The following is a 26,825-nucleotide window of genomic DNA, read 5'->3' on the forward strand; positions in this document are numbered from 1 at the left end:
TTTTTTTACCAACAATTTCTTAGACTAGCTTATCACAAATGATCTGTCTAATGCGATTATTTGACTAGTGTTGTTGTAGGCTGTTGTGTTAACTCTGGAGTTTATCTAATTTATAACAAATTGTTATGCCGGTGTATTCCATCGTCGTAAAAAAAATATTACAATCGTTTATAAATATTGAAATGATTATAAAAAATAATGTTTACTTTTACTTGCAGCTACATTAACTTAGTTAATGTGTACATGTCAATGATATTTACACGTAAATATTGAAATGATTACAAAAATTAATGTTTACAATTTAGCAAAATCATGTACATTATTAATATCGTATCTTTAATTTACAGTTAATTAACCGAATTCCATTTGCGATTATGTAGTTCGAACTGAGCAGTGACTTGGACTACCTTGAGAGAGAAGCTGATAAAATCGCTTTTAAGAAAGACGATTATTCTATCTGCATACTCCGCTTCTATTGAAGGCGAAGGCGGAAGCCAAACCGATCCTACGAGTTCACAGCTGGCCAATCAGGACCGGTCACCCTATTGTTGCTCCGATGAAATGTAAATCAGTTGCCTGCTTATGGTCCGGCTTGCCGCCGGTTCACAGAGTCAGCGCCGTCGCCGCGATTAACGAACCGCCCACGCTTTACACTGGTGGTTACGATGGCTCCATCATCTGGTGGAACCTCATTTCCTCTCCCGAAAAAAAGGTGATTGTTTTATACAAACTAGGATGAAATGGCTGTAAATTGAGCTTTGTCTGGCGCGTCTGAATTTTGTTTGATTTACTCGTAGGTAGGTGCTTAATAGATGAACTAACACTTTGTCGCATATGATTTGTCTGAATGGTTGTTCTTCGACATTTACGGTCGGATGAAAATACAATGAAAGTGAAACGAAGCATGATTGCATAAATCCAACCAGGAGCTGTTACCTTGAGTTCTTTTTTAACGTTGAATTCCATAAAAAAGTGATAATATTTGGTTGAAGTGATTACAGAAGTCTGATGTATCTCATGGAAACAAAAAGTTGAGTATGCTAAATATCCTGAAGTACTTTGAAGAGCTGAGAGGACTATTAAGTTACACACTAAGCAACATATTTCTCATCCAAGAACCAGGGGTTAACAATATAACCATGAATACCAAGTAAAAAATAGTAAATGATTTCATCTATGCATGTGAGAATCAATTTATATAATAGCTTTGCAATCCAATCTTGACATTTTCTTTTGCTGTTTTTAGAACCTAAGTGGCAAATGATGACTTGCTCCTTAGGTGAATTTATTCACAAGCATGTAAAATGCACAAGTAATTTGATGGCAATATGCTATAGCCACCTTTTTTGTGCACTGTAGCACTTGTATAAATTATAAATTACCAAGAAAGGTATGACCGAGCAAGATACATCCAGAATTCACCATCATAACATTAATGTTGTAAATGAAGAAGAAAATATTTGTATCCTTTCTAAATGTTACATCTTTTGTGATCAATAAGAAAACAAACAGTCTTGTATCAGTAACTATAAATTCAACAAAAAGAAAAACCATCTACTTTAATATTTTCTTTGTAAGAAAACAAGATAATGCACCTTATCTGGGCAAGAACTTGAAAATGAGTTTCATTGTGAACATGAACATGACTTGGCTGCTGACAGCCCCTATCAAACTAAAAATCCTTAAGATTAACCTTCTCTACGGTTGTCAAAGTAAACCAAACTTTAAAACTTATGGTGAAAGAGTGGTCTCTGCATTCTTAATAGACCAAGTAAAATTCAAATTTAGCCATTAAATAAATTTGTCGAGCAATATTTATCTGTGGATTCCCTCACGTGAATATTCTTGTGCGTCCAATTTTGCCAGAGTGGTCCAGTGACCTTACTGCATTGCATTAAGTTTTAAGTTTTTTGTTCACTCATTATTTTCGTGTTGTACCTCTCTGTTGGTCAGGAAATTAAACCAGTTGCAATGTTGTGTGGTCATACTGCTCCGATAGCTGATTTAGGGATTTGCTTTCCTTTTGAGAGGCCTGAAAGCGAAAACTTGTCTGATGTGAGTGATCTTCCTGCAAATGCAATTAACTTTGGTGCATTAATAAGTGCTTGCACTGATGGGGTATTATGTGTTTGGAGTAGAGCAAGTGGACACTGTAGGCGAAGAAGGAAAATTCCTCCTTGGGCTGGGAGCCCTTTCATAATTAGGCCATTGCCAAAAAATAGAAGATATATATGTGTTTCTTGTTGTTTTCCAAACCAAGAACATCAGATACTTAATTCAATGGAAGGGGATGAATCTTCAGGGGATGGAAATCTACAAAACATTAATCATTTGAAGTTAACTGTTCTAATTATGGACACATGTACTCTAACACTAGTCCAAACAGTTTTCCATGGGGATGTATCAATGGGACCTTTGAAGTCCATGGCTATAGTTTTCTCTTCAGAAGACATGGAGAAGCAGTTAGTGACGATTATTGATTCATATGGTAAGGTACTGTATATACCAATATTGAATGACCCTGGAAAAAAAGGGAAAAATGTGCCTAGCGTACCAAAGGATTCCTCAATTTCGGAAGTGATGGATTGGACGGATGATTCAGAGAAAAAGGGATTGCTAGTGGCTTTTGCAAAGCGTGGACATGTGTTAGCCCTTGTGCATAGGACACAATGCATATTAAGACAAGCAGACAGTGGAACTGTTTTCGGTAATATATCGTTCTTGGATTGTCAACTTTGTTCTGAAGAACTGATATATGTAGTAGGTGGCATGTTCCTGGGAGATGATACTGAGACCACTGATAGTGGTTTTGTGGAAGAATTTTTAGTATGGAATAACATTGGTGCAGCTGTTATATACAGAATATCTTACTCAAGCAACAAATTTAAGTTTGAACTTTTACATGCCATCCCAGCGGCACTACACCCTAATACGAGGATGTCCTTTTTTTTTGAACCATTAAAAAATTATGTGATTCGTGTTGAGTCAAATTGCTCTCATTACAAGGAACACAAGTTCTGGAGACCTCATGTTACAATCTGGCTTTTGCATCAGCAAAAAGATTGTCATGCTAAACTCAGTTTGGAGTGTGAAAAGCTTGGGGAAGGTAATCTTTTTGATGGTTGGGCTTCAAACTTTTCTTTGCCTGCAACTGATGGCCTGAACCATGATGTTTGCAGAGAAGGAAAGAGCGATGGAGATGAAATGACTTCATCGCAACATAATGCACTTTCTCCAGATGAAGCCAATGGTAAATACTCAAGTGATCACAGCTTTGGTTCTTACCGAGTAGAACAACTAGTATCTTGTTCAATGGTTATATCTGAAACGTACCTAGTACCTTATGCTATCGTTTATGGCTTCTTCAATGGTAATATTGAAATAATTAGATTCCACATGTTCTTCACTGCATTGGATTCATTTATTCAGAGTACCAGTCAGGAAGCAGGGTCATGTGGACAGAAACACCACCTTTCAGGACACAGAGGAGAAGTGCTATGTTTAGCTTCACATCAAATGGTGAATCGGTCTGCAGGATGCAGTTTAAATCATGTTTTAATGTCTGGAAGCATGGATTGCACAGTCCGCATCTGGGATCTTGACTCCGGTGATCCCATTACAGTGTTGCACCAGCATGTAGCTCCAGTGCGTCAAATAATTCCTCCTCCGTTTCAAAGCAAATCCCCATGGAGTGATTGCTTTTTATCAGTTGGGGATGACTCATGTGTTGCCCTTGTTTCCCTTCAGACTTTGAGGGTGGAGAGATTATTTCCTGGACATCTGCACTTTCCGGCAAAAGTTGTGTGGGATGGTGTGAGAGGTTACGTTGCATGTTTATGTCAGAATAATCTTGAAAAATCTGACAATATTCTGTACATTTGGGATGTAAAGACAGGTGGTTGTGAGAGAATTCTTCGCGGAGCTGCTGCACGTTCAATGTTTGATCATTTCCTCATAGTCGCCAATGAAGGTTTTTCATTTGGAAATTTTACGTATGGGAATAGTTCAGCCTCCTCTTTAGTTTTTCCAGTAATTGAAGCAAAACAGTTTCCACAGTCTCACCCAAAATCTTTTGGAAAGGGGATTTCTATGCAAACACTATCTGCGGGAAATATACATGAACCTACTGATACATCTGAAACATCAATTGATATGCAAAAAATTGGTGCAAAGCACAGTTCATTCTCATCAGTAATCTTCCAACACGACACGCACCCAATTAAAACCTCCTGTCCTTTTCCTGGAGTATCCACTTTATGTTTTGATCTCACTTCCTTGATGTCTCTCTGTTCTAACCATGAATTTTCCAAAGCTGGAAGTCCTGTTGGAGAAAAAGTTCACGTGAAGGGAGCTGGAACTAGGTCGCATAAAGAAGATATATATCAGAAGGAGAATATTCCTGGAAAGGAACTAGGGGCCGAGTCTCCAAGCCGTCATGTGGATGGCAGAATTGACTCTATTTCCTCTGTTGTCACATTAGAACATCATGAATGGGTTCACACTCTTGAGAGATGCCTACTTCAGTTCAGCCTTTCATTTCTGCACTTGTGGAATGTTGACAGTGAGCTTGATAACTTGCTAATTGCTGAAATGAGGCTGAACCGGCCTGATTCTTTCACCGTAGCTTCTGGTTTATTGGGAGACAGGGGTTCCATGACGCTAACATTTCCAGGCTCTAGTTCAACTCTAGAGGTACTTTAATCAATGAATTAGGTTTTCTTACTTGTTATCGACTCCTTTTCCCACTAAATATTGGAATGTTCACATCACAGCTCTGGAGATCTTCATCGGAGTATTCTGCTTTGAGATCATTAACAATGGTGTCCCTTGCCCAACACTTGATTAGCTTATCACATTCTTATACCTCTGCCAGCAGGTATGAAAACTTTTCAAGTATTTGATTTTAATCTTTTGAAAAACTCAATTTTCTTCATTTTGCATTCCAGGTCGCTAGGTGCCTGAGAACTTATTGGTTTAATGATTACAGTTATTTGCAATAGCTAATTTCAGGGTCATTAATGTAATGTCCCTAAACTGCAGTGCTTTAGCGGCATTTTATATGCGGAAATTCGCAGATAAATTTTCAGACATAAAACCTCCTTTGCTCCAGGTAACAAATTGTATCATTAAGTGAATGAGATTTGTTATTCGATATTTTTGTGAGTTTGTTGCCCGGAACTAAGCTTCAGTTATTTTTTCTACCCCTCTAAGTGACATGCGATGAAAGAGGAGATTTAGTCACATTTCATTGCCATCATGTTTTGTGATTTATGAGTTATCTAAGTTGATTCTTGATAACTATAAAAGTGATAAAGAATAAAATTATATCTTCAGTTATTTTACAAACTTCATTAACTGAAATTACTAACCATGGTCGATGCTTGTATTTTTAGTAGCTTATACAATATTGAACATTCTAAGAGTGAGAGAATATTTAAGGTTCTATGTCCAAATTACAGCCTTAGTTCAAGTACAAAAGTCCATATTTTTCTCGTGAAAATTTTTCTAGTCAGGAAGCTAAACCACCTTTTATCCTGTTGATCAAGTCTCTGGCACTAAGATATATTTTTTTTTCAAATTTTTTCTTCTGTACCCCCTACATTATTTATTATGACTAAAAATTTCGCATGCTTAAAAAACATTTGGCAGAATCTTTTCCAGGTAAAATCCTGTTGTAAAGGAAAAGTTATTTTCTTCTTGGGTTGCTAATTTCTGGTGTGTAGTTTGTATTGTTGCAGCTGTTTCATGTAGTGTCGAATTTCAAATGTTTGTAAAGAGATGATTTTGATAATTTATATATGCTGATTGATTTTTTGGTCCCACAGCTCTTGGTAAGCTTTTGGCAACATGAGTTTGAACATGTGAAAATGGCTTCCCGCTCTCTATTTCATTGTGCTGCTTCACGGGCAATTCCTCTTTCATTGTGCTGTTCAAAGACTGACGATAATCATAACATGTTTCGTGTTGGAGTACCAATGGAAGAACTTGAAAGTTCGACCTCATCAACTGTAGTATCTGATGAGAGAATAGAAGCTCAAGTAGACTATATGGGAAAAGAATCCGAAATAACATTGTGGTTGGACTCATATCAATTGCAAGATTGGATTTCCTGTGTAGGGGGAACAACTCAGGATGCAATGACTGCTCAAATAATTGTTGCTGCTGCATTGGCTGTCTGGTATCCTTTCCTCGTCAAATCAAGAATTGCAACAGTGGTAGTTCATTCATTGGTGAAATTAATCACGGCTATGGATGAAAAGTATAGTGCTGCTGCAGCAGAGATTCTGGCTGAAGGTATGGAGAGTACGTGGAAAGCATGCATTGGTTCTGATATAACTCGCCTGATAAGTGAAATCTTCTTTCAAGTAGAGTGTGTCAGTGGTACATCAGCTAATTTATCTGCAGAAAATACCACTGGAACTATTAATATTAGAGAGACTTTAGTTGGGATTCTCCTTCCAAGTCTGGCAATGGCTGACATACCAGGATTTCTACATGTAATAGAAAGCCAAATATGGTCTACTGCATCTGATTCACCAGTTCATGTGGTATCCCTCGTGACTTTAATGAGGGTTGTCCGTGGTTCTCCAAGAAACCTAGCTCCATATCTGGACAAGGTATGTGAGAGAATTCAATGGATTTACTATCTTGAAATAATTTCTTCATTTTACACTCATGTTTCTGCATATTTTTCAAGCGTTCTTCTTCAAAGAACAATGGTTACGCATGTTGTTGTTGTATTTCAAGACATCAGTAGGGGCACGATTCTTTCAATTATGCCGGCTGAGAAGTTATCAATATTTAACAAGATGCTGGGTTCACACTTGATTATTCTATTGACTTGAAACTATTTTTTTCAAAATTAGAAGGGAGACAAATGTATACTTGTTTTCTTTTTCTGATATAATTAAATCAAAATTACATAATTTTTTAATCTCAAGTTTTTTCACAAAATATTTTTTATTCTATTTATGTTTTCCTTGAAAATGCTATGTATCTGCAGTTTAAGTTGATGTACAATGTGATATTGTTTTCTTCTGACTAACACTAGTTTTTCACTGCTCCGCTGCCACAGATTTTGTGAAGTCTCAGCCAAATTTCTAACATTTTACAATTAAAATGAAAAAGAAAATGGTGTTTGCAATTTGTATTGCTTTTGAGACAGTATATGATTGTGGCTTCAAGGTGTTAGGCACAATGATTTTCTTCTTTTATTTTTTGTTTTTAAATCTTGATGTCTAACATCCAGACAGGTTTGCAGGTTGTCTCTTTTATATTACAGACAATGGATCCTGGTAACTCAACCATGCGCAAAAATTGTTTGAAGAATTCTATTACTGCATTGAAAGATGTTTTACGTGTATTTCCTATGATTTCACTAAATGATACATCAACTCGATTGGCAGTAGGGGATGCAATTGGAGAGATTAGTAATTCTAGCATTCGGGTTTATGACATGCAAAGGTAATAAATGAAGTTTGAAATTGCAAGGGCAGTCATTCGATTTCAATGATACCATATTTTGCATTGGGTTTATTTGATTTTGGGGTTCTTTCTTTCTGGTGTTGTGGCTTGCAGTGCATGGGTTCTTTTCAGTCTGATTTGATGTACTTTGATGCATTACTCTTATTGTCTTATGGTTGTGCAAGGATTATCATAATTTTTCTCTGCTAGTTTTCACCAAGCGATGTGTGTGGTTTTGCCTTTAAATTTCTTCTCACAATCTGGTTCACCACTTTAATTATAGTATGAGAAAGATAAAGGTCTTGGATGCTAGTGGACCTCCTGGACTTCCAGGTTTGCTTGGAGGCGCCTCAGAAATGGTCATTAATTCTGCAATATCAGCTCTAAGCTTCTCACCAGATGGAGAGGTATGACAGCTGTGTAAACAAGTCTTTACAGATTCTTAATTCTTATGGCTGCCCATTTCTGCCATCAAACTTCATACACCCCTCGCAAGCATAGGTCCTACTCAGGAAATCTAATAGAACATATTCGAGCAACACACACATATTTAATAGATTCGTTTTTTAAAATGCAAAGTTCATATTTGATCAGTTTTTCCGTGTGAAGATGCAATTTTTTTCCGTTACCAGTTAAAGGCGATCGTAGTTCATATTATAATATGGTAATGCGTGTGTCACAGATTGAACTGACTTATTTGTCTCCGTATATCTCTGTTTATGTCTCTTGCCAATGGATGTGTGACTTAAAGCATATTCTTGTCTAAATTCAAATTTCCTTCAGTTTTCAATTTGTTTTCCAGCCAATGAACAATTGTTCTTTGTAAGTAGTGTGCTTATATGATTGAACTTTAGAGCCAAGTAATTATTATCAAATTTTGATTTAATATAAGCCAATGTGATCCTCATTAAAGTTTATTATACTTAACGGACTGCTATTACAGTTGCCATGCTATACCCAGATGTATGTTTTACCGTTCTGGAAGGAAGTTATCGTGTTAAATTATATCCTTCAGAGTAATCTCCGGGTTGCAACAAGCTGTTTCAACAACCTTAGGACTTGCTTCTTTCTTATGTTGACCTCTCTTCTTAGTTCATCTATTGTAGCCCGTACATCATGTCTTGTGATACAAGGTTCCTGAAGCAAAGTGTCTTATCAATTGAGGCCCATAAATATATTTTTAAAAAATTTCATTTCTTTTTTCTTTCATTTGTATGCAGGGGCTAGCTGCTTTTTCAGAGAATGGCCTGATGATTAGATGGTGGTCATTAGGCTCAGTGTGGTGGGAGAAACTAAATCGAAATTTCATTCCTGTGCGGTGCACCAAGCTGATATTTATTCCTCCATGGGATGGATTTTCACCCAATTCTACTAGGTCCAGCATTCTTTCAAGTGTACTTCGTGATGACGGAGAAACCAATTCACCGGTAACTTTTCTAATAAGATTAACTTTTAGTAATAATCGTCATGGTTCTGCGACTGTTCTTGAATGGCCCGAGACAGAATTCTTAGTTGCTTAGTTCATTTATCGTCCGTGTTATTCCTGCAGTTTTAGGAATCCTCGCCATCATGTTAATTTTTATGATTTGAACTCCTTGACTCATATGTATGAGGTCCTCGCTAGACTTTTTAAGTTTTGATACCTCTTTACAAGTTGCATTGGAAATAAGTAAATTTTCCTTTTAGAGAATTATAATTGAACCTCTTTATTTTGTGATGCTAGTCTATTATGAAACCTGTTTATACGTTCATTCATTCATTTATTTATTTTTTGAAGGCACGTTATTTATTTATATTGCAGGGAACTAACAAATCATCAAGCGAAGTAGACAGATTGAAGCTTTTGATTCACAATCTTGACCTGTCTTATAGGCTTGAATGGGTTGGTGAAAGAAAAGTAAAACTCACACAGCATTCCCAAGAGCTAGGCATGTTCCAGCTATGAGCATTTGCAAGAACCATGTTTCCTGCCAAATGTTTTGAAGTTCCATGCCTAAGTTCTTGAACTACAACATTGTTACTAGTTACGTATATATTGTTAGCTTAAATGGTTCTTAAACCATAGCGGACTTTACTCAGGGTTCTCGATTTTGGTTACAAGCTCATTTTACTGCGACAAAAGGGCTTTTAGTGCAACCTTCTGAGAAATTCAATCCTCCACCCCACTCCTAATTATTGGTACTATCTCTTCCCAATTTGCTAATCGTGCTAATAAACTACTCATTACCGTTATGTTGTACGACATTTGGTAGTTCTGTTCTATTATGATGAATCATATATGCATATTAGTGGCCTGTACCAAAACTCTCTTCGTTTTACTTGATGTTAGATTATGTGTTGTGAGCGTTCTAGTGCTGAATAAACTTGTTCATAAATATTACTGCTTAATCTTCTCCCTCCCTATTATACACACATGTTTGGGAAATCGGGATAATTTATATGATTTTATTGTGACTGGCAAGATCCTTTTTCATTTTTTATTTGATCAAAATGGCCTGCCGTCTCGTATTTCATGATGAATGATGGTTGAATATACAAGTGTCGTTCATCCACGTACGTAAAACAAGAAAATTCCGTATCTGTAGAACATAATTTCTGGAGTTCCACTGCAATGCGCTAAGCATGGCCCATGAATTGTGTAGCACGAAGGGTGCCATAACAATCTCGGTGATACCATTTTGCACAATTCTAGGTTAACAGTTCATGTCTACATCTATCTCAAAGTGGTAGTGGTGATATGCGTAAGACATACATTGTAAAGTTTGTCTCGATTCAGTGTAGAGTTTTTCCATAAAGTCAACATTCTGGGTGTCACTAGTCAGTCATGTTATCAATTATATATTTTACATATACTTGTAGCTTTTTTGTTTTGCAGTTCTATACAAGACAGCTTTGGGCATCATCTATGTCATCCGGTGGAGCAGTACCAGCGGTAACAGTCAGCAAGGCAGAAATCCCGAAACACGGACAAGTTTTCAGAATCTTGATAGAAATTGAAGCTGCCTGAGAATTGGGGTCAATGTTTCCATTAGTTTTTCACAAGGATGATTGTGAATTCCTTCGTAGGTCGTGACAACGATGCTGGTGTCCTTTGAAAGCCTCTGTATTTGCTTCTTCACATTGCATGTATGATGTGTGCACCGGTAATAACTCCTTAGCCACGTCCGCAAAACAAGAAAGATTCAAAGTTATTTTTGTGGATAGAAGACAATGTAGCAATTACCGAGCCAGTATGCAAAGTAAATTAATCAGTTTGTTGCCACTCTCTCTCTCTCGTTTGTGTACGAAAAGTTTCGTACAGTTGGCTTGAGTTTTGAAAAGTTTTCAGGATTAAAACCTGAACCATACGAGATTCTATGTCATTGTTTAAGCATACTGTATTGTTTATGGTTATTGAAATTTGAATTTAAATCATCCTGGTTGAATGTAAGGAAATTAGATTGTATCTGAAAGTCAATTACAGAAAATCCCGCTCCGTGGAATTCATATGATTTTATTTTATTTTCGTGAAATAAAAGTGTTAACTTAAAAGCAATTTGAAAAAAAAAAATTAAAAATATCTTTATTTCATTAAAATTGCTTTAAATTAATATTATCATGCAAAAGTTATTACAGTATTGTCAAATATTTAATAAACTTAAACCAAAAAAACCGTGAATTAAAAATAAATTAATAAAAGTGAATCAACCATGTGTACAAATTAATTAATAAAAGTCAAATATTTAATAAACTTAAAACCAAAAAAAACCGTGAATTAGAAATAATATTATTTCTAGATGCTTCTAACAAATTAATTTTATATATTTAAGATAAAACTTAAAATAAATTTAAGTACCAAACAAAAATAATTAATCTAAAATTTAATTTAAATATATGAAAGTTTGATTCCATAAATCAAACTTGTGTGGAAATAATTTATTTTCAGTTATATGTTTAACAAAATAAATTTAGACATTTAAGATTTAAAAAATATCCAAGGTTTAAAAAAAATAAGTAAACATATAATTTTATACATATGCTTTAATATTATAAAATTCCCATAAAATTTTAAAACAAACATTTGAGTAAACATATACTCGTAAAGTAATTTTTTGGTGATTTTCCTATTTTTAATGATGAGGCCATATGGTCTTCATTTTTATGATGAGGCCAAAATATGGTCTTCAGTCTTCACAATTGTAATCAAAATTTTATAATATTTATGAATATTCATATAAAATTATTATTAAAAATAATGTATTTTTCAAAAAAAAAAATAACTGTCAAAAATAAATATATTATTTAATTTGAATTTTTTTTTTCCTTCAGTAAAATCGATTCAATTGTGTGTTAAAAATTAATGTACTGGATCTAAACTTGTGGAAAATAAATTGTTATATTATATTATAAATAATTTCATATCGAAAAATAATATTTTACGATGTGCATGTACTCACCTGTAATAGAGGTTTTCCTTAAAAAAAAAAAAAAAAAAAAAAAAAAANTATTACTTTATTTATTTAAAATTAATTATATTACTAGTATTTAATTTTAGATTTTATGATAAAAATATATTGAAAAATTAATATTTATTCCAATAACCCTGTATATGTTAAATGCATGCAGTTTAAGAGCATAACTTATACACACAAATTAAAGGAACATATTCGACCATCAAATGGATGCAAACACAAACAAATTGTCAATGGAAGAGGTGCAGCATCACCTAAAGAATGAAAACGTATATGTGCGAAATGGAATATTTATTCCTCACAAAAAATCAATATGGGATTTCAACTATCATTTTAAAACTCTAATCCACTAAATTTCTTGTATTTAGTATAATATCATTTTTATTAATAAATTTTTTTTCTTTTGTAACTTAGAAGGGAATAGGAGAATTCTTGAATTTTGGTAGGTATAGTTTGCTGATTAGGCGGCCAAATCGCGTTTTGCATGCATTCTCTTCACGTTTGTGTGCATAAGTTTTTATACATATTATTTTGATAATTTGCTCAAAATATTCAGTTACATTGCATATATTAAATGAGTTTTATAGAGAATGTAACTTTTTATATTAATAATTAACGATGAATCGAGAATATCAAACTTACCTTGGATGGATACTATCCTTAACAGATTTCTGTCCATATTTTCTCCACTTGTATCCATCATCAAGAATATCTTCTGAACTCCTCGTATGAAATGCAACCCTCGCTGGAATATTTTTGTACCTCCTTCTCTTGCCAGTACATTTCCCTATGTTGCTTCTAACAATACCCTCCCCATCCGTAACCCTAGAAACCGGGTTCTGCTCCGGCGCCAGAAAAATGTTAGCGAAATCATCAATATTGTGATTTTGAGATGAAAGAAACTGAGGGTGATTTTGCATGGATTGGTCTAATATGGAAGGTGGATTAATTTCCATTGGTTCTTGTATTGGAAATAAAGATGGTGTAAAGTAGGAGTTATTTTCACCTTCCATGCAATCAAGATGAGGGGACTAATAATCCAGAAGGATTGATTGCATGAGCGAAGGGGATTTTAGTTTCTGGAGCTCTATATAAGATATATAGGGTTTGGTGGGACAAACAAAGAAAATGAAGGTACGAAACGAAGCTTACTTTTTATTTAACCCCAAAAGTCAAAATTTTTTTAGAAAAAAATAAATAGGAATTGTATATTACGTACAATAGAGAAAGCTAGCTAGGCAAGAATTGGCTTAACTTGTAATCCTAGAGAAAGCCAACCACTATCACCTAATTAATTTGATCAGTTCAACCTCCTGAATATTAATGAATGTTATCGTGCCAAATTAAAACTTGGAGGGTTTGCAAGTAATGTGGTCAAAGTCATGGGGGTAAAAAGTAGGAGTATTTTAATTTGTTGGGTAACTACCCTAGAGTTTTCTTGAAACGGCCGGACACCAAAAGGTATATTGTTCGAGGTTGTTTGGACAATTATGGGACATATTTTCAAGCAAGCAAGGCGACTTTGATTACTTGTGATCCATGCTTTAGCCACTTAAATTGAATAGATTAAACGAAAATCTAGTTCCCTTGGATCTTTTGTCAAGTCTTAGACCAAACTCACGCAAAGATTTGGCCTTCATTAATCAAGTAATTTCCTTTGTAATTTTGGGAAGGGTATGATTGATTTTACTTCATTAACACGCCATTTTTTTGTAATTCGGAAAAGGATGATTGATTTCCATTACTGATATTACCGTGGAACAGATATCACAAAGTTCTGATCGATACCTTTTAAATTAATTTTTTTAAAGAAAGTTGCCTGGAAAATCATGTTGAGAAGATTAAATTTAAATTTTCGGGAAATTGGTCTTCAGTCCCCAGCCGTCGATTTTTTTTGTGTTCAGTCCCTGGGTACTTTTTTAGTACCACATTTCCACATGAAGTGTATCACATTTCCACATAAAGTGTACCACATTTTGTATAACATAGTACCACAATTTTGTGGGTAGAGAGTGAACCCAAAGAAATATTTTGATTGGAGATTTTTCACCAACTTCTCCTTAAATTTTCGAGTAGTTTTTTATATATCATTTTGTGCATGCAATTTCATTGGCCAGACAGCATATCAAAGTTTTATAACAAATTTAGTATCAAAACGGGCCACTCATCGAGTCAGTCCACCCCTCATCATGAAAAATAGGCAGTTTGGGTTACGCTTTTAGTTGCCCGTTTGGGTTGAGACTAGCCAGCCCGTCGATTTTCAAAAAAATTAAAATTTCTAAATTTCCATTAATTTTTGGTGAATTAATGTGTCAAAACAATTATTTAGGGTCTATTTTGATAAATTAAGATTCATACTTGATGTGTTTTTAATGTATTATATTTTTATTTTTTTTCACATGATTAAGTTTTTATTTATGCTATAAATATTGCTTGAATATGTGATTTTTCATCCAAAATATAATTGACGGTGTTGAAATTTCATATTATTTGTTTGATCGTGATATTAATTTCTTGTTATCATGTAACATTATTCATATTCAGTCACTGATAACAGATTCCAGTATAGTACTTTTCGAATCACTGGGAAAAAAATTGTACATGATTGACGAGTGAAAGTCTAGTGGTTTTAAAAAGAACGGCAGATAAAAATATGGTTCAATGTCGTCTTATTTTTCAAAATGAAAATTAGTTAAAATAAAAGACAACAGCTCCATAAAGTGCTAACATATTTATTACAATTGAAAATCAATAGCATCAAGAATAATAACATAAAAAAATTGAATCCACGGCCAAAATTTTACTAACCCTAGATTTTAAAAATCTATTCAACTCTTCTCCAATGTGAATTCCCTATCAAATTACAGATATTACATACCTCTGTGAGCAGTATCATTGCTGCATAAGAAACGCAAAAATTATTTCTCTCATTCTACCATCAACGGTAATGGTGATGTAAACATCGTTGCAGGTTAAATGGAGTCCCGGAACAAAATTTTCAGTTTCTTTTCGTAAGAAAGACCCTCTTTCCTTTTATGGCGAATCTATCACTGTTATTGAGCTGCAGTAGAGATTTAAACCAATAGCACCAAGTTTCAGAATTGCAATCAGGGAGAACTACAAATAACAATTCTAAGCAAGCAATATAACAGAGTTATTAATACCTTGTGTTTTAAGGAAGTAAGCGCCTCTTCTGAAGAAATGTTGGAGGATGTAGAAGGTGAGTGTTCATCAATAAGTTTTTTGAGCTGTTTCAGTTTTAAGGACTCTTTGGGCACCTGCAAGAAATAAAGACTGAGCAAAAGAAAGTTGAGTTGATTCAAAACTGACACTAGAATATCAAGAGCTAGGACCTGCTGAAGAAGATGCCTACAGAGCTTTTTAATTTTTTGCTTCGATTCAACACCCATTTCGACCTCTGAATTTTCATCTCGTTTCCTTTTAACTGGAGAATTCAAATTAGTTGAATCCTCGGCATCACTATCATCAAAACTTGTCTTTTTCCCCTGAAAGTAGCAGCCAGCAACTTTCTTTGGACGGTCCTTGATACCCAGTCCTTGTTTTCCAGATGTGGCTTTGTCCTGAAAACACACAGCTAGGCTACTAAAATTGTAATCTTAAGAAGAAAACTTCATGGTTAAAGAAGGATGTCATTATTATTAGCTTCTAAGAAGTGAGCTCATAAGAAAAGATGAATCGAACGCCACTAATCCAAACCTGCACAAGTTTGTATAGATTTTCTTGATCATCTTCATTAAACGTAATTCTCCCATTTAGATTTTCGTCACCACCTGTTGGGAGGGAGTTTCTTCTTCGTGATTCAGCACCAAGCAAACCTCCAGCAATGAATCCAAATTTGGTTCCCCACCAATCAGGGGGAACATCTAGAACTTTTCCTGAATGATGGTTAGTAACAATGTTTTTTAAGTTGTACAAGCAAATGAGTGAAAGCTGCATAGAAATAACAGGAAAAAAGAAAAAGAAAAAAGAAATGTGGCTGAAAGCCTTAAGATTCTTCTAAGCCAGCAACTATTGATATTAAGCAATACAAATCTGACCGTGGTTCAAAAGAATATTCAGTTTGCATTTTATTTTTTTAGAATATTTTTGTGTTTATTGTTTTAAAGAGAATAACATAGTTTTAAGCCGTGGAGCATCAATGTCAATTCAAAAAACATGTTATTTAATAGCACAATTTTCATAGGAGGTTTTCATCATTAAATTATTCAAGAAAAGAAGGAACGACAGAGGTAACTCAAAGCTAAAGCAAACTACATAAAGTAGATATTGGTGAAACAAAAACCATGTGGTGAATCCATCCATAAAAGAGAAGTGCTCCACGGCAAGAAGTCAAAAACAATAAAAATTTAAGAATGTTCCAATCCTTGATGTTATCTGTGTGTATTTAAGAACTTGCCTTCAATTTCAGGCTCAGGCACGTGATTTTCAATTGGCTTCACTTCATCCAAGACATTGCACTTACTTTGGGGAGACTTTGCCCTGTTCACCTGAAGAATGATTCCATTAAGCTATGCCGATGATAATAAGTAGAAAAAAAACACAATTGCAGTCGGAACTGAGAGACCCATCTTGCCTCCACAGGAACTTCCGATGACTACCACAAAGAAACTTGCAAGTTAAAAATTTTGACGACAACATACAAGGCTTAGCAATAAGAGATAAATATATCCAAAAAGGTAACAAAGTAAAAAAAATAATGAACATGTTTATCCTTGCTTTGGCAAAAATCCAATAAAACATAATTACAGTGCATGCATATCAAACAAAACTTACAAGAATTCCTTCAAGATCCTGTGAAGAATATCCATGAACAAGCTTCCCCTTCTCTCTTTTCTTATATCTGCCACATGTTGAAAGTAGTATGACCATTGATATACAAGCATGAGTAAGAAAAGCATCCATATTCAAAATACACTGACCTTCCTTGTGGCCGAGTAACCTTAACAACCATCTCTTGATTGTTGTTAGCAAGGACGGACTTTGAGGCAGATTTCACTTCATCCTTTTCATCGCCTGTCATATGAAGTAGAATTTGAAGATCTATATAACATAACATGGGTCTCAAATGCAGTACGATTTTTTGTTCTTCCTTAGGTACCTTCATCCAAGTTGACATCAACCGCTTGCTGAGAAATCATACAACATATATGCAGTTAAAAAAGGAAATCATAATAGTGCAAAAAACCTTATCTAAAAAGATAAGATATTACCACTTTCAGTTTCTTGAGGATATTATCAAATTGAGTTGTGTCAAATGCCCAAGCATTTGGTTGTTCCGTGCCTATGCCTATATGATTAAAAAATGAAAATGGCATTAAAATCTCAATTTAAATCAATAAGTTTAAATACCTAGCACATATAATCATGGCAACCTAAAGTATCCTGCTTGTTCTTCACCCTGACATGACCTTTGATCCCTTGCTTTTCTTTACCCAGTCCTTCTCCTTCTTCCCATCCCTGCACATGCATTTGATGCGTCAAACTAAAACAAATGAACAGACATTAATCTTTAAGACCTACACATCAACATTGCCACTGCAATTTGAATTATCCAGAAATAAGATTGTTTTTTATCACAAGTAAATAACAAAAGAAAACTCAACTAAAAGGCAATTTTTCAGAACAAATATTTTCGCTAAATAGAACTGGTGTGTAGGAACTTAAAAATGCGAGAGCCGAATGAAGAAGTGTCAATTTTAGTGCCTCTACCTCAATTTATATAGAAAAATTATATAAAAAAGCTCATTTTCACAATAACATTCAATCACGTAACTGCTTAAAGATTGCTTAATGAACTATGCATTCGAACTCGCCCATTATCCTATCACCATCAAACTGAAAAGGACAGAACGATCAATCCAGAAATGCATCAGATTAGGAGCAAAATGCTAAATACGTGCGTCACCAATTTGTACAATGATCCTGAAAATCATATCTAATTCAATCCAGATTTTAGGGACGTATATTTCAGCCCCGAGCCGAGACATGAAGGCAGATGATTTCAAACTAAAACGACCCGTATCATAATTCACACACGGTCAATATGAAGAGTAATGCCAGAGAAATAAGTTATACCATTTGTTTCATCAGGCGGAAGGCGGCGGAGCTTCGATCAACCCCAACGTAGCGGAGAGGAACTTCAGGAGTCGCCATGATTTTACAATCCAAAGACAAGCGAATCCCCAAACTCTCCCTCCCTCTCTAAAGTCTCGTTGCTGCAACAACTGAAGGATCCGGAGAGGGGTAGTGTTGGGAAGCAGCAGGGGTTGATGGAAACCCTAGAAATCTGCAATTTAAGGGAGGAATTACATTACACCTACGGTCACGATTTTGCTTGTCTCCCAGTTATCAACGGCTAATAATGGCCTTAATATTATTATTAAGAAAATGGTGATAAAAATATGTTGGGTTTTTAGGAAGCCTAATCCAAATATGTATGTATTCGAAGGCACGTTACTTTCCATTTACATCAACTGATTTAATAAATAAATCCTTAAAAGCCTATAAATTTTAAAAAAATTAATGCTAAAAAATAAAATTATATCAAAATCATGACTTTTATTTTCAAATGCGCTAAATTAAATATAAAAAAAACACTATAAAATGTAATTTATTTTATAAATATTATTATTGGATAATCGAAATGGTAATATTTTATTTTGATTATAAAAAAATTTATTTGCATATTGCTCTAATATTTAAGCAATTAACAAGATAGTAATTTGGAACGAGAGTATAAAAGTTGCTGTATCTTCAAGTATATTTAACAAAATGAGATCAAATTGTTCTCAGATAATTTATGTCTCAATGTACAAAATAGTCAATTTAGTATATCTCGCGACATTGTCGATCGCAAAATAAATCTTTATTAATTTTGATGAGCTTTTTTCTGCTGAAACAACTGTTAATATTGGTATTGTGAAAAAATATTATAAACAATGTAAGTATTTAAAAATAAATCATTGAGTTCCGCCAAGAATTTTAGCATATCAATGACTTTTTTTATTTGTAAAATATATCTCACGATAATCAACTTTGAACATAATTATCATAATTAATGTTTGAACGTTCGTCGTTACTCAAAACTGTTGAATCTTCATAAAATACTTCATCAAGGTATTTAAAAACAATAATTCATCAAGGTAGTTAAATACTCACTCTTTAACTTTTCTAAACTCAACAAATACCAAAAAGTCTTTCAAATCGGACTTGAAGAGAATATATAATTTGATTAATTATAAACATAAAATATCAAAGCGTCTTCTTTTTATTTAATATTGGGTCAGATTTTTTTAAAAATTTCAGTGGCTCACCAACTCAACATAACAGTTTTCCTTGAAACCGTTGATATCGAAAAACCATAGATTTAATAAGGATGATTTTGCAGTGGTACCATAACTAGTAATCACTATATATATACAAAACAACATGAGAACTTACTGTTACAAAGTAAATTTTGAGTTAATATAATAGTTGACAAATTACTTTAATCAGATAAATTGTACTGTTTAATGGCAGAAAATTGTGTGAGACGGTCTCACGGGTCGTATTTGTGAGACAGATCTCTTATTTGGGTCATCCATGAAAAAGTATTACTTTTTATGCTAAGAGTATTATTTTTTGTTGTGAATATGGGTAGAGTTGACCCGTCCCACAGATTAAGATCCGTGAGACGGTCTCACATGAGACTCACTCCTGTCTAATAGATTAGCTCGAAAAGATGTTGATAAAATGAATCGAAATCATGATATTGAATCACTTGTTTTAGCAAGGAGTAATTGACATTTATATATTGATTTATGTAAACAAGGTTGTGGATCAATAATGATGATACAAAGCATTTTTCCCCGATTTTTTGTTTATATTGAAAATACGAACCACACAAACACAAGCGCCGGAGCCTGGAGGTAAGAATCGACAAAAATGACAATAGCCACTTCACGTTATTGCACCACTCAGCTCCAAAGCAAGACCTTCCCGAAACAACTATTTCCCGGAGCGTCTTATACACGGAAAACACTTCCTTGTCATAAGTCAACGCTGAAATCCTCCCTATTGCCGCCGGTTTCGGTGGCCGCATCTTCCATCTCCGTCCAGGCCGAGCCGCGGACCACATCCGCCGCTTCGGCAAAGGTTTTACCTTTTCGCGTTGGCCACGGATTCGATCTCCATCGACTGGAGCCTGGGTATCCTCTCATCATTGGTGGTGTCAATATTCCTCATGATCGAGGCTGCGAAGCTCACTCCGATGGTATATTCATACATTTGAAATGTACTTATTTTGTATTCTTCCTTTCTACTGTACGCTGCATTCGAATTTGGTGCTAAATCATAGCTTGAAATAATACATTGAAGTTTCGTTGTTCTTTTCCGTTTGACTCTGACTACTTCTTATTCACTGGGTACTACACCACTGCCCAACACCATCAATTATGGTCAATAACAGTGTCAGACACGGGACGATGAAGTATGAGATGATAAATCGAGGGACAATTATATTACAATTTTTTAATCCAATTATTGTAAAATTGAGATGCTGAATCTCATCAAACAGTGTGTTTAAATTTAAAATTCGAAATGAATACTGCGTAGAGTTTTAATTGTTTGTGTTCCAGTGTTATAGTTTGATATTCAACTTTAATTCATACTTGATCAAAATATTAAATAAACTTACATAGGGGAAAATGTGTAAAACTTTCGAAGTGATAGGGAAGCACATCTTTGTTACATTGTAGATAGTCTCAATTCTCAACACACTTATTGAATTCATATATCTACTTTTTCAACATTTATGTAGATGTGTTTATTGTTTATGTAGGTGATGTCTTGCTACATTGTGTTGTTGATGCAATATTGGGGGCATTGGGTCTTCCAGATATCGGACAGATCTTTCCCGACACAGATCCTAAATGGAAAGGGGCAGCATCTTCTGTTTTCGTTGAGGAGGCTGTGAGTACTATACTGAGCCTCTCCTTTGTCGTTACATAAATTAGTGGCAATATTTGGTTATGTTTTTAGTGAATGTTTTTGTTTTCTGAAAAGAAAATTGCATTTGGCTTTCTTCTTGCTTTTCAAAATGCTTTGGTTGTGCATCATGATCGTTGCTTCAGATTTTTCATATAGAATTATGGGGCAAACAAAGATTAACTTTTGACAACTTAATTGCTTTTAGAGTATGACTAATGTCCATTTGTTTAAAGTAGTATTATCTTTTATTTAGTTGCCATTTTAATTTTCGCAAAAAACACTAATTTGAAGTGGACGCCTGTACTATGTCTAGATGACATACCATATATTCGTAATGTAGACATTGTATTTGGTATGTTTCAGATTTATCTTTTCGATCGTTTCGTAAAATCGATTGCCTCTCAGTATTTTTGCTTATCATGGATCAAGAAAAGGAATTTTACCAAGTGCTTCACTAGTAGATTTCTCCTAAGCCTTAACTTGCAAAACCTGACTCCATTACATAGTAGCTGTACCGGGGTTTGAATTAAAGGAAGGGTGGTTTTCAAATCTATCTTTCCTTGTGAATTTTGGTTCCCTTCTAGGTTCGACTAATGCACGAGGCAGGTTATGAAATCGGTAACTTAGATGCCACTTTGATCCTGCAAAGGCCAAAAGTTAGTCCTCACAAGGAGGCTATCCGAGCCAATTTGTGCCATCTACTCGGTTCGGATCCCTCTGTTATCAACCTCAAAGCAAAAACCCACGAGAAAGTTGATAGTCTCGGGGAGAATAGAAGTATTGCTGCTCACACCGTGGTTCTACTTATGAGGAAATAATCTACTTCTCTCTTCTTTTTTTTGGATCGGTATTAATTATTATACTCCCTGAAGTGTATGAATTGTGTACATTTTATGAGCTACGTCCTTACTCTTCTACCAGAAATAACACAATTGCTTAAAATTAAATTTTTTCCACTGAGAGAAAAGAAGGAACGAGGAGCTCAAAGAACACAAAGTTGAACAAAGAAAGTTAATTAAATGACATTTGTCGCCGAATGGTGTGGTCAATCATCTATGCAGTCTACGAGTGGACGTGAGGCCTTACGTATGGTTATTATTTTTGTATCTAAAAAAAATCAAGAATAGTATATATATGACTTATTCATTTTTATTCATAATATATGGAACACATCTTTTCCACGAGCTAATATTTAGTTTTGATAACGAAACTTCCAAACAATTGTTGAGGAAAAAAAGGGCATTCTAATTAATAAATCTAAAAATTGGTCAGAAATCTTCGTAAAAACTCACTTATTTAGAAAATCTTCAAGTCCACGTGGAGCCCGACTTATGGTATTCTTTTTAAAAAAATATTTTTTGCCTAAGAAGTCGGACAGGAAGAGAGACACGATGGACCAAATGCTCGACTGGTCTTATCGATTCTTCAATTTTATTTATTTCTGGAACTAACGAATTTAATTTTCTAATGGGAAATTATGTTTTTGAAGATTGACTTTTCATTTCAACTGTGCCTATTCCCAGCAGACGCTGGTCAGATATAAATATAAAAAGATTTTAAGTTATTTTAATGGATATGGATATATAATATATAATACAATTTCATGTACAAAATGAAAATTTAAGGGACATTCGGCCACCGTCACTGGGCAATTGATGCATGTATACAGACAAGAAACCGAGGTTGCTACTCTATAATTGTTAAATCCCGCGTAAAAATATTTGTTACGTTTTATTTCTTCATTTAACCATAACCTATAACCGGCCTAGTAGTATTACAACAAAATAATTATATCTTTGCTGTAAAATTCTTTGGTTACACAACACATGCATTAATATTTTTTGCAATTCAATGAAGTATTATTTTTCAAATTTCAAAACTAATTAACTTTGACTTCAAATTAATCCAAATCTTAGCTTTCATATTATATTAGACAAAACGAAAACATGGTTTATGACTATAAAGTAAATTCAAAGCCGCCTAAATGTTTCCAGTTTAGGCATCTAATTTTCATTTAGTGAAGATCTGAATTTGTAATGTGTTCTTCATAGGAAGCTTCACATTCAATGAACAGATTTGTGGTAATTACTATAAGTATTCACCCATTCCACATCCTTGAAAACATATTACTCAGAGAACAAGTAGAAAATCCATTCATTCTTTGATTATTTTATTCGTTATTTCATTTGTGCAACTTTCCCCAACTTTGCAGTTGAAGTTTTTGGAACTGGAACTGATGGAGAACATGTTGAAAAATCAAGAACAACTCTTATCCAAGATTGCCACCAATGAAGGACACGGCGAAAACTCGGCGTTTTTCGACGGTTGGAAGGCTTATGACATGAATCCTTATCATCCCACCAAGAACCTAAATGGGGTTATTCAAATGGGATTAGCAGAAAACCAGGTATTTTATTTTATTTCTTAAAGAAAGTGAATCTCTTTCTGCATTATCTTCAAGAATATTATATCTGAGTTTATTTGTAATATATATAATTTCATTTTTTGTTCCTTTTCTTGTAGCTTTCATTTGATTTGATCCAAGAATGGGTTAAGAACAACCCAAGGGCCTCAATTTGCACCGCAGAAGGTACAGATGAACTTAAGGATATTGCAATATTTCAAGATTATCACGGCTTACCAAAATTCAGAAATGTAAGACAATCACCCTTTGATATTTCATTTTTTGATAGATTATCATTAAATCCTTGGATTACATAAATTTTGAAAGGGTGAATTTGCAGGCTGTGGCAAGATTCATGGAGAAAGTGAGGGGAAATCGAGTCCAATTCGATCCGGACCGTATTGTGATGAGTGGAGGTGCAACAGGAGCTCAAGAAACTTTAGCTTTCTGCTTGGCTGATCCTGGTGATGCATTCTTGGTCCCGACTCCTTACTATCCAGGGTATGAACGGTTTAGTATATTTTAAGGATAAATTTATGTTACTAGTAAAAGTTGTGGACTAATTTTACAAAACAATTGGAATAAAAGTCAGCAAATTAAAGTTCCTACTTGCACATCAATGGAACAAGTTAAGTAAATTATCGGAGGAAGCAAGATAAGGTACTCAATGTTTTTATAATATAGACCCTCGAGTTTACTTTCCATCAAATGACAAGCACATCAATTTCCATGACACAAGGATGTAAATTAATGAGCATGCACTCAAATTTAATTTGATTAAAAAAAAGAATGAGAGGGACGATTTAATTACCTTTTAAAATTTTCAATGAACAGAATATAGATCGTTCCACCATATTTCAATTTCAGTACAATTGATCCCCTCCCCTTATTAATTTTTTCGAAGTTCGAACATATGTTGAAATGATTTCCTGCAAAGATTCAAAATCTTGAAATATGAACTGAACTTCAAGATTCTTTGCGTTTAGGCCTACAGGCTATATACTTCTGAACATATCGATTCACATGATTCTGCTCTTAACAAATTCATCACATTCATGCAGAAACGATCGAGATCTAACATGGCGAACAAGAATACAGCTAGTACCCGTCGTCTGCGACAGCTCCAACAATTTCAAGATCACCCGAATCGCCTTAGAGACCGCGTACCAAACAGCTCAAGAATCGAACATCAAAATAAAGGGTTTACTTCTAAACAATCCATCAAACCCTTTAGGCACAGTACTAGACAGAGAAACCTTAACAGACTCATTAAGCTTCACTCAGGAGAAGAAAATACATTTAATTTGTGATGAAATTTACTCCGCAACAGTCTTCAGCCAGCCTGGTTTTATCAGCATAGCCGATATAGTCAAAGAAAACATAGCTAGCTGCAACTTGGATCTTATCCATATTGTCTACAGTTTGTCCAAGGATCTCGGTTTTCCTGGATTCAGAGTCGGTATCATATACTCATACAATGATATGGTCACAGATTGTGCGAGAAAAATGTCGAGTTTTGGGCTTGTTTCTACTCAGACACAGCACCTGATAGCTTCTATGCTGTCGGATTACGCTTTTGTGGACAAATTCCTCAAAGAAAGCTCAAAGAGATTAGCCACGAGGCATGGTTTGTTATGCGGAAAACTAGCTAAAGTTGGGATCAGAAGTTTGAAAGGAAATTCCGGGCTTTTTTGCTGGATGGACTTAAGAAGGCTGCTTAAAGAAAATACGTTTGAGGCAGAAATGGAGCTCTGGAGAGTGATAATCAATGAAGTTAAGATCAACGTTTCGCCCGGTGCATCATTCCATTGTTCTGAGCCAGGATGGTTTCGAGTTTGTTTTGCAAATATGGATGATGAAACCATGATGGTTGCAATGAATAGAATACTTAAATTTGTGATACAAAGCAAGGAGATTGAGGCAAATAATTCAAGGAAACAATGTTGGGGAAGTAAGCTTGAAATTAGCTTATCTTTTAGGAGATCGGATGAATTTTTTATGGCGCCTCACAAGATGTCTCCTCACTCGCCTATGTCATCGCCCCTCGTTCGAGCCAGGACTTGAGCAGCTTAAATCTTCTGCCCAGTACTTGGATATTTTTTCTCGGCCAAACATAGTGAATTAATATCTAATCAGTTCAGTTGATAGTGCAACTCAAAATGTAACAAAAGAATAGGAATATGGTTCGTTAACATAGACATCCAATAAAACAGGGTAGTTCAAGCATTTTTTTTCCTAGAAAAATTTAACTTTTTTAAACCCATTTTGCACACGATAAATTTGGGTCAAAATGGGATTCAGCTCACTGGACAGGAATTACCATTGTTGTATTAATCTAAGCTGATAAATGTTTCCTTCAGAAGTTTACAGTGTGTTTCATTCTGTTAGTAGCTTGGGGTACCAGCAAATTTCCTTTTATTTAATATTTTAATTTCTCTCGGATGGAAAAGTTTTATGATTCAGTATTTGATACATGAAAAAGATTAATGTTCATTATCCAAAGTTAATAATATAAGTATAAGAGTTAATTTCTAAACACCATATGTATAAACTTACTAGAGGCAGAACAACCAAGAAATATAAATTTTCATGTATCCAACTCAGAAAGATATTGCCATTTTCACCATTAATTCAGAACCAATATTTTCTAAATGAGAAATGCTAGGCTCCCTCTTATATATCATAGATTATCTGTTTATCATGTAACATGCGATGTATCTGGCTACGTAAAAGCAATTTTGGTAGTAAATAATTACAGTTTCCGAAATCGTTCTTTTGGGACGGCCTAAATGATCCCTGATGTTTCGTAATATCCCCATTTCAGTCCCTCGGTTATCCCCCCCTTTAAAACTAATGGAGATCCAATATCCCATCTCGCCTTAAAAAGTTTTTAAACGCTCTCTCCTTCATGAATGTTAATTGGTTCACTGGCCTTGCTTGTATTATTACCTAGCGGACCACTTGTTTGGCTTTGGTTATCAGTGTCGCAAGCAAAGGAGTTTCGAGAGTCAATCAAGAAATGATGATTCCTCCTACTTCTGTTGAGCAGGATTGAGTATTTGTTGGTATTTGTGTATCACGGCGGCTCGGTCCATTCATCCGCAAGCCTTCTCTTTTCGGGATCATGTCGGGTTTTCTTAACTACCAAAACCCAGTGGGCATCAAAACTGTCAGACATGATGGACGATTCCGAGGTACAAAAATTAGGCCAAAAAAAGGAAAATTTCAGAGCAAAAATCAAAACATCATGTTGACCTAAATTAGATAGAAAGTAGATTGCAACACACCACATTAAACAACGAATTAGAATGGATTGAGTCAAACACCAATTAAATTAGTAAATAAATAAGCAACCAAACCTGCTGCTGAATTGAAAATCTCTTAATCTATTTATATGTTTACATTAAAATAGACTCGACACAATGTCACACATCACTAGGATTACGATTGTAATTTTTTTTTAGTGAACATCTTTTTCATAATAAAAAGTAATACTCTTAGCATAAAAAATAATATTT

At 34.6% G+C, this 26,825-nt stretch overlaps 4 protein-coding genes across 6 annotated transcripts; 3 read left to right on the forward strand and 1 right to left on the reverse strand.

The window, feature by feature from the left end:
* Positions 1–437: 437 nt before the first annotated feature.
* On the forward strand, positions 438–10,378 carry LOC140968029 (uncharacterized). 3 transcript variants are annotated; one of them, XM_073428867.1, is made up of 10 exons: positions 442–712; positions 1,954–4,692; positions 4,773–4,876; positions 5,041–5,110; positions 5,826–6,617; positions 7,262–7,464; positions 7,748–7,871; positions 8,685–8,891; positions 9,266–10,114; positions 10,340–10,378. In XM_073428867.1, the coding sequence occupies exons 1-9, from the start codon at positions 557–559 to the stop codon at positions 9,407–9,409; spliced, it is 4,539 nt and encodes a 1,512-aa protein (XP_073284968.1). In that variant the 5' UTR covers positions 442–556; the 3' UTR covers positions 9,410–10,114; positions 10,340–10,378. The 3 variants fall into 3 exon arrangements, with proteins under 3 accessions (XP_073284970.1, XP_073284968.1, XP_073284969.1); XM_073428868.1 differs by having other exon boundaries at positions 447–712; positions 9,266–9,642; XM_073428869.1 differs by lacking the exons at positions 8,685–8,891; positions 9,266–10,114; positions 10,340–10,378 and having other exon boundaries at positions 438–712; positions 7,254–7,464.
* A 4,249-nt stretch (positions 10,379–14,627) lies between these two features.
* LOC140968036 (G-patch domain-containing protein 1-like) lies at positions 14,628–18,216 on the reverse strand. Its single transcript, XM_073428878.1, has 11 exons — positions 18,012–18,216; positions 17,309–17,393; positions 17,147–17,223; positions 17,035–17,062; positions 16,856–16,949; positions 16,710–16,776; positions 16,333–16,423; positions 15,633–15,811; positions 15,269–15,496; positions 15,080–15,193; positions 14,628–14,976 (listed from the first exon to the last, which is right to left on the reverse strand). The coding sequence occupies exons 1-11, from the start codon at positions 18,087–18,089 to the stop codon at positions 14,914–14,916; spliced, it is 1,104 nt and encodes a 367-aa protein (XP_073284979.1). The 5' UTR covers positions 18,090–18,216; the 3' UTR covers positions 14,628–14,913.
* A 1,574-nt stretch (positions 18,217–19,790) lies between these two features.
* Positions 19,791–21,850, forward strand: LOC140967989 (2-C-methyl-D-erythritol 2,4-cyclodiphosphate synthase, chloroplastic-like). The gene is made up of 3 exons (XM_073428817.1): positions 19,791–20,187; positions 20,755–20,885; positions 21,488–21,850. Exons 1-3 carry the CDS (start codon positions 19,860–19,862, stop codon positions 21,719–21,721), a joined length of 693 nt encoding a protein of 230 aa, XP_073284918.1. The 5' UTR covers positions 19,791–19,859; the 3' UTR covers positions 21,722–21,850.
* A 1,187-nt stretch (positions 21,851–23,037) lies between these two features.
* Positions 23,038–25,454, forward strand: LOC140967991 (1-aminocyclopropane-1-carboxylate synthase-like). The gene is made up of 4 exons (XM_073428818.1): positions 23,038–23,310; positions 23,427–23,558; positions 23,648–23,808; positions 24,369–25,454. The coding sequence occupies exons 1-4, from the start codon at positions 23,140–23,142 to the stop codon at positions 25,369–25,371; spliced, it is 1,467 nt and encodes a 488-aa protein (XP_073284919.1). The 5' UTR covers positions 23,038–23,139; the 3' UTR covers positions 25,372–25,454.
* Positions 25,455–26,825: the final 1,371 nt, after the last annotated feature.

Source organism: Primulina huaijiensis, unplaced genomic scaffold (genome assembly GCF_012295235.1).
Source record: "Primulina huaijiensis isolate GDHJ02 unplaced genomic scaffold, ASM1229523v2 scaffold32015, whole genome shotgun sequence".
NCBI classification, from domain to species: domain Eukaryota; kingdom Viridiplantae; phylum Streptophyta; class Magnoliopsida; order Lamiales; family Gesneriaceae; genus Primulina; species Primulina huaijiensis.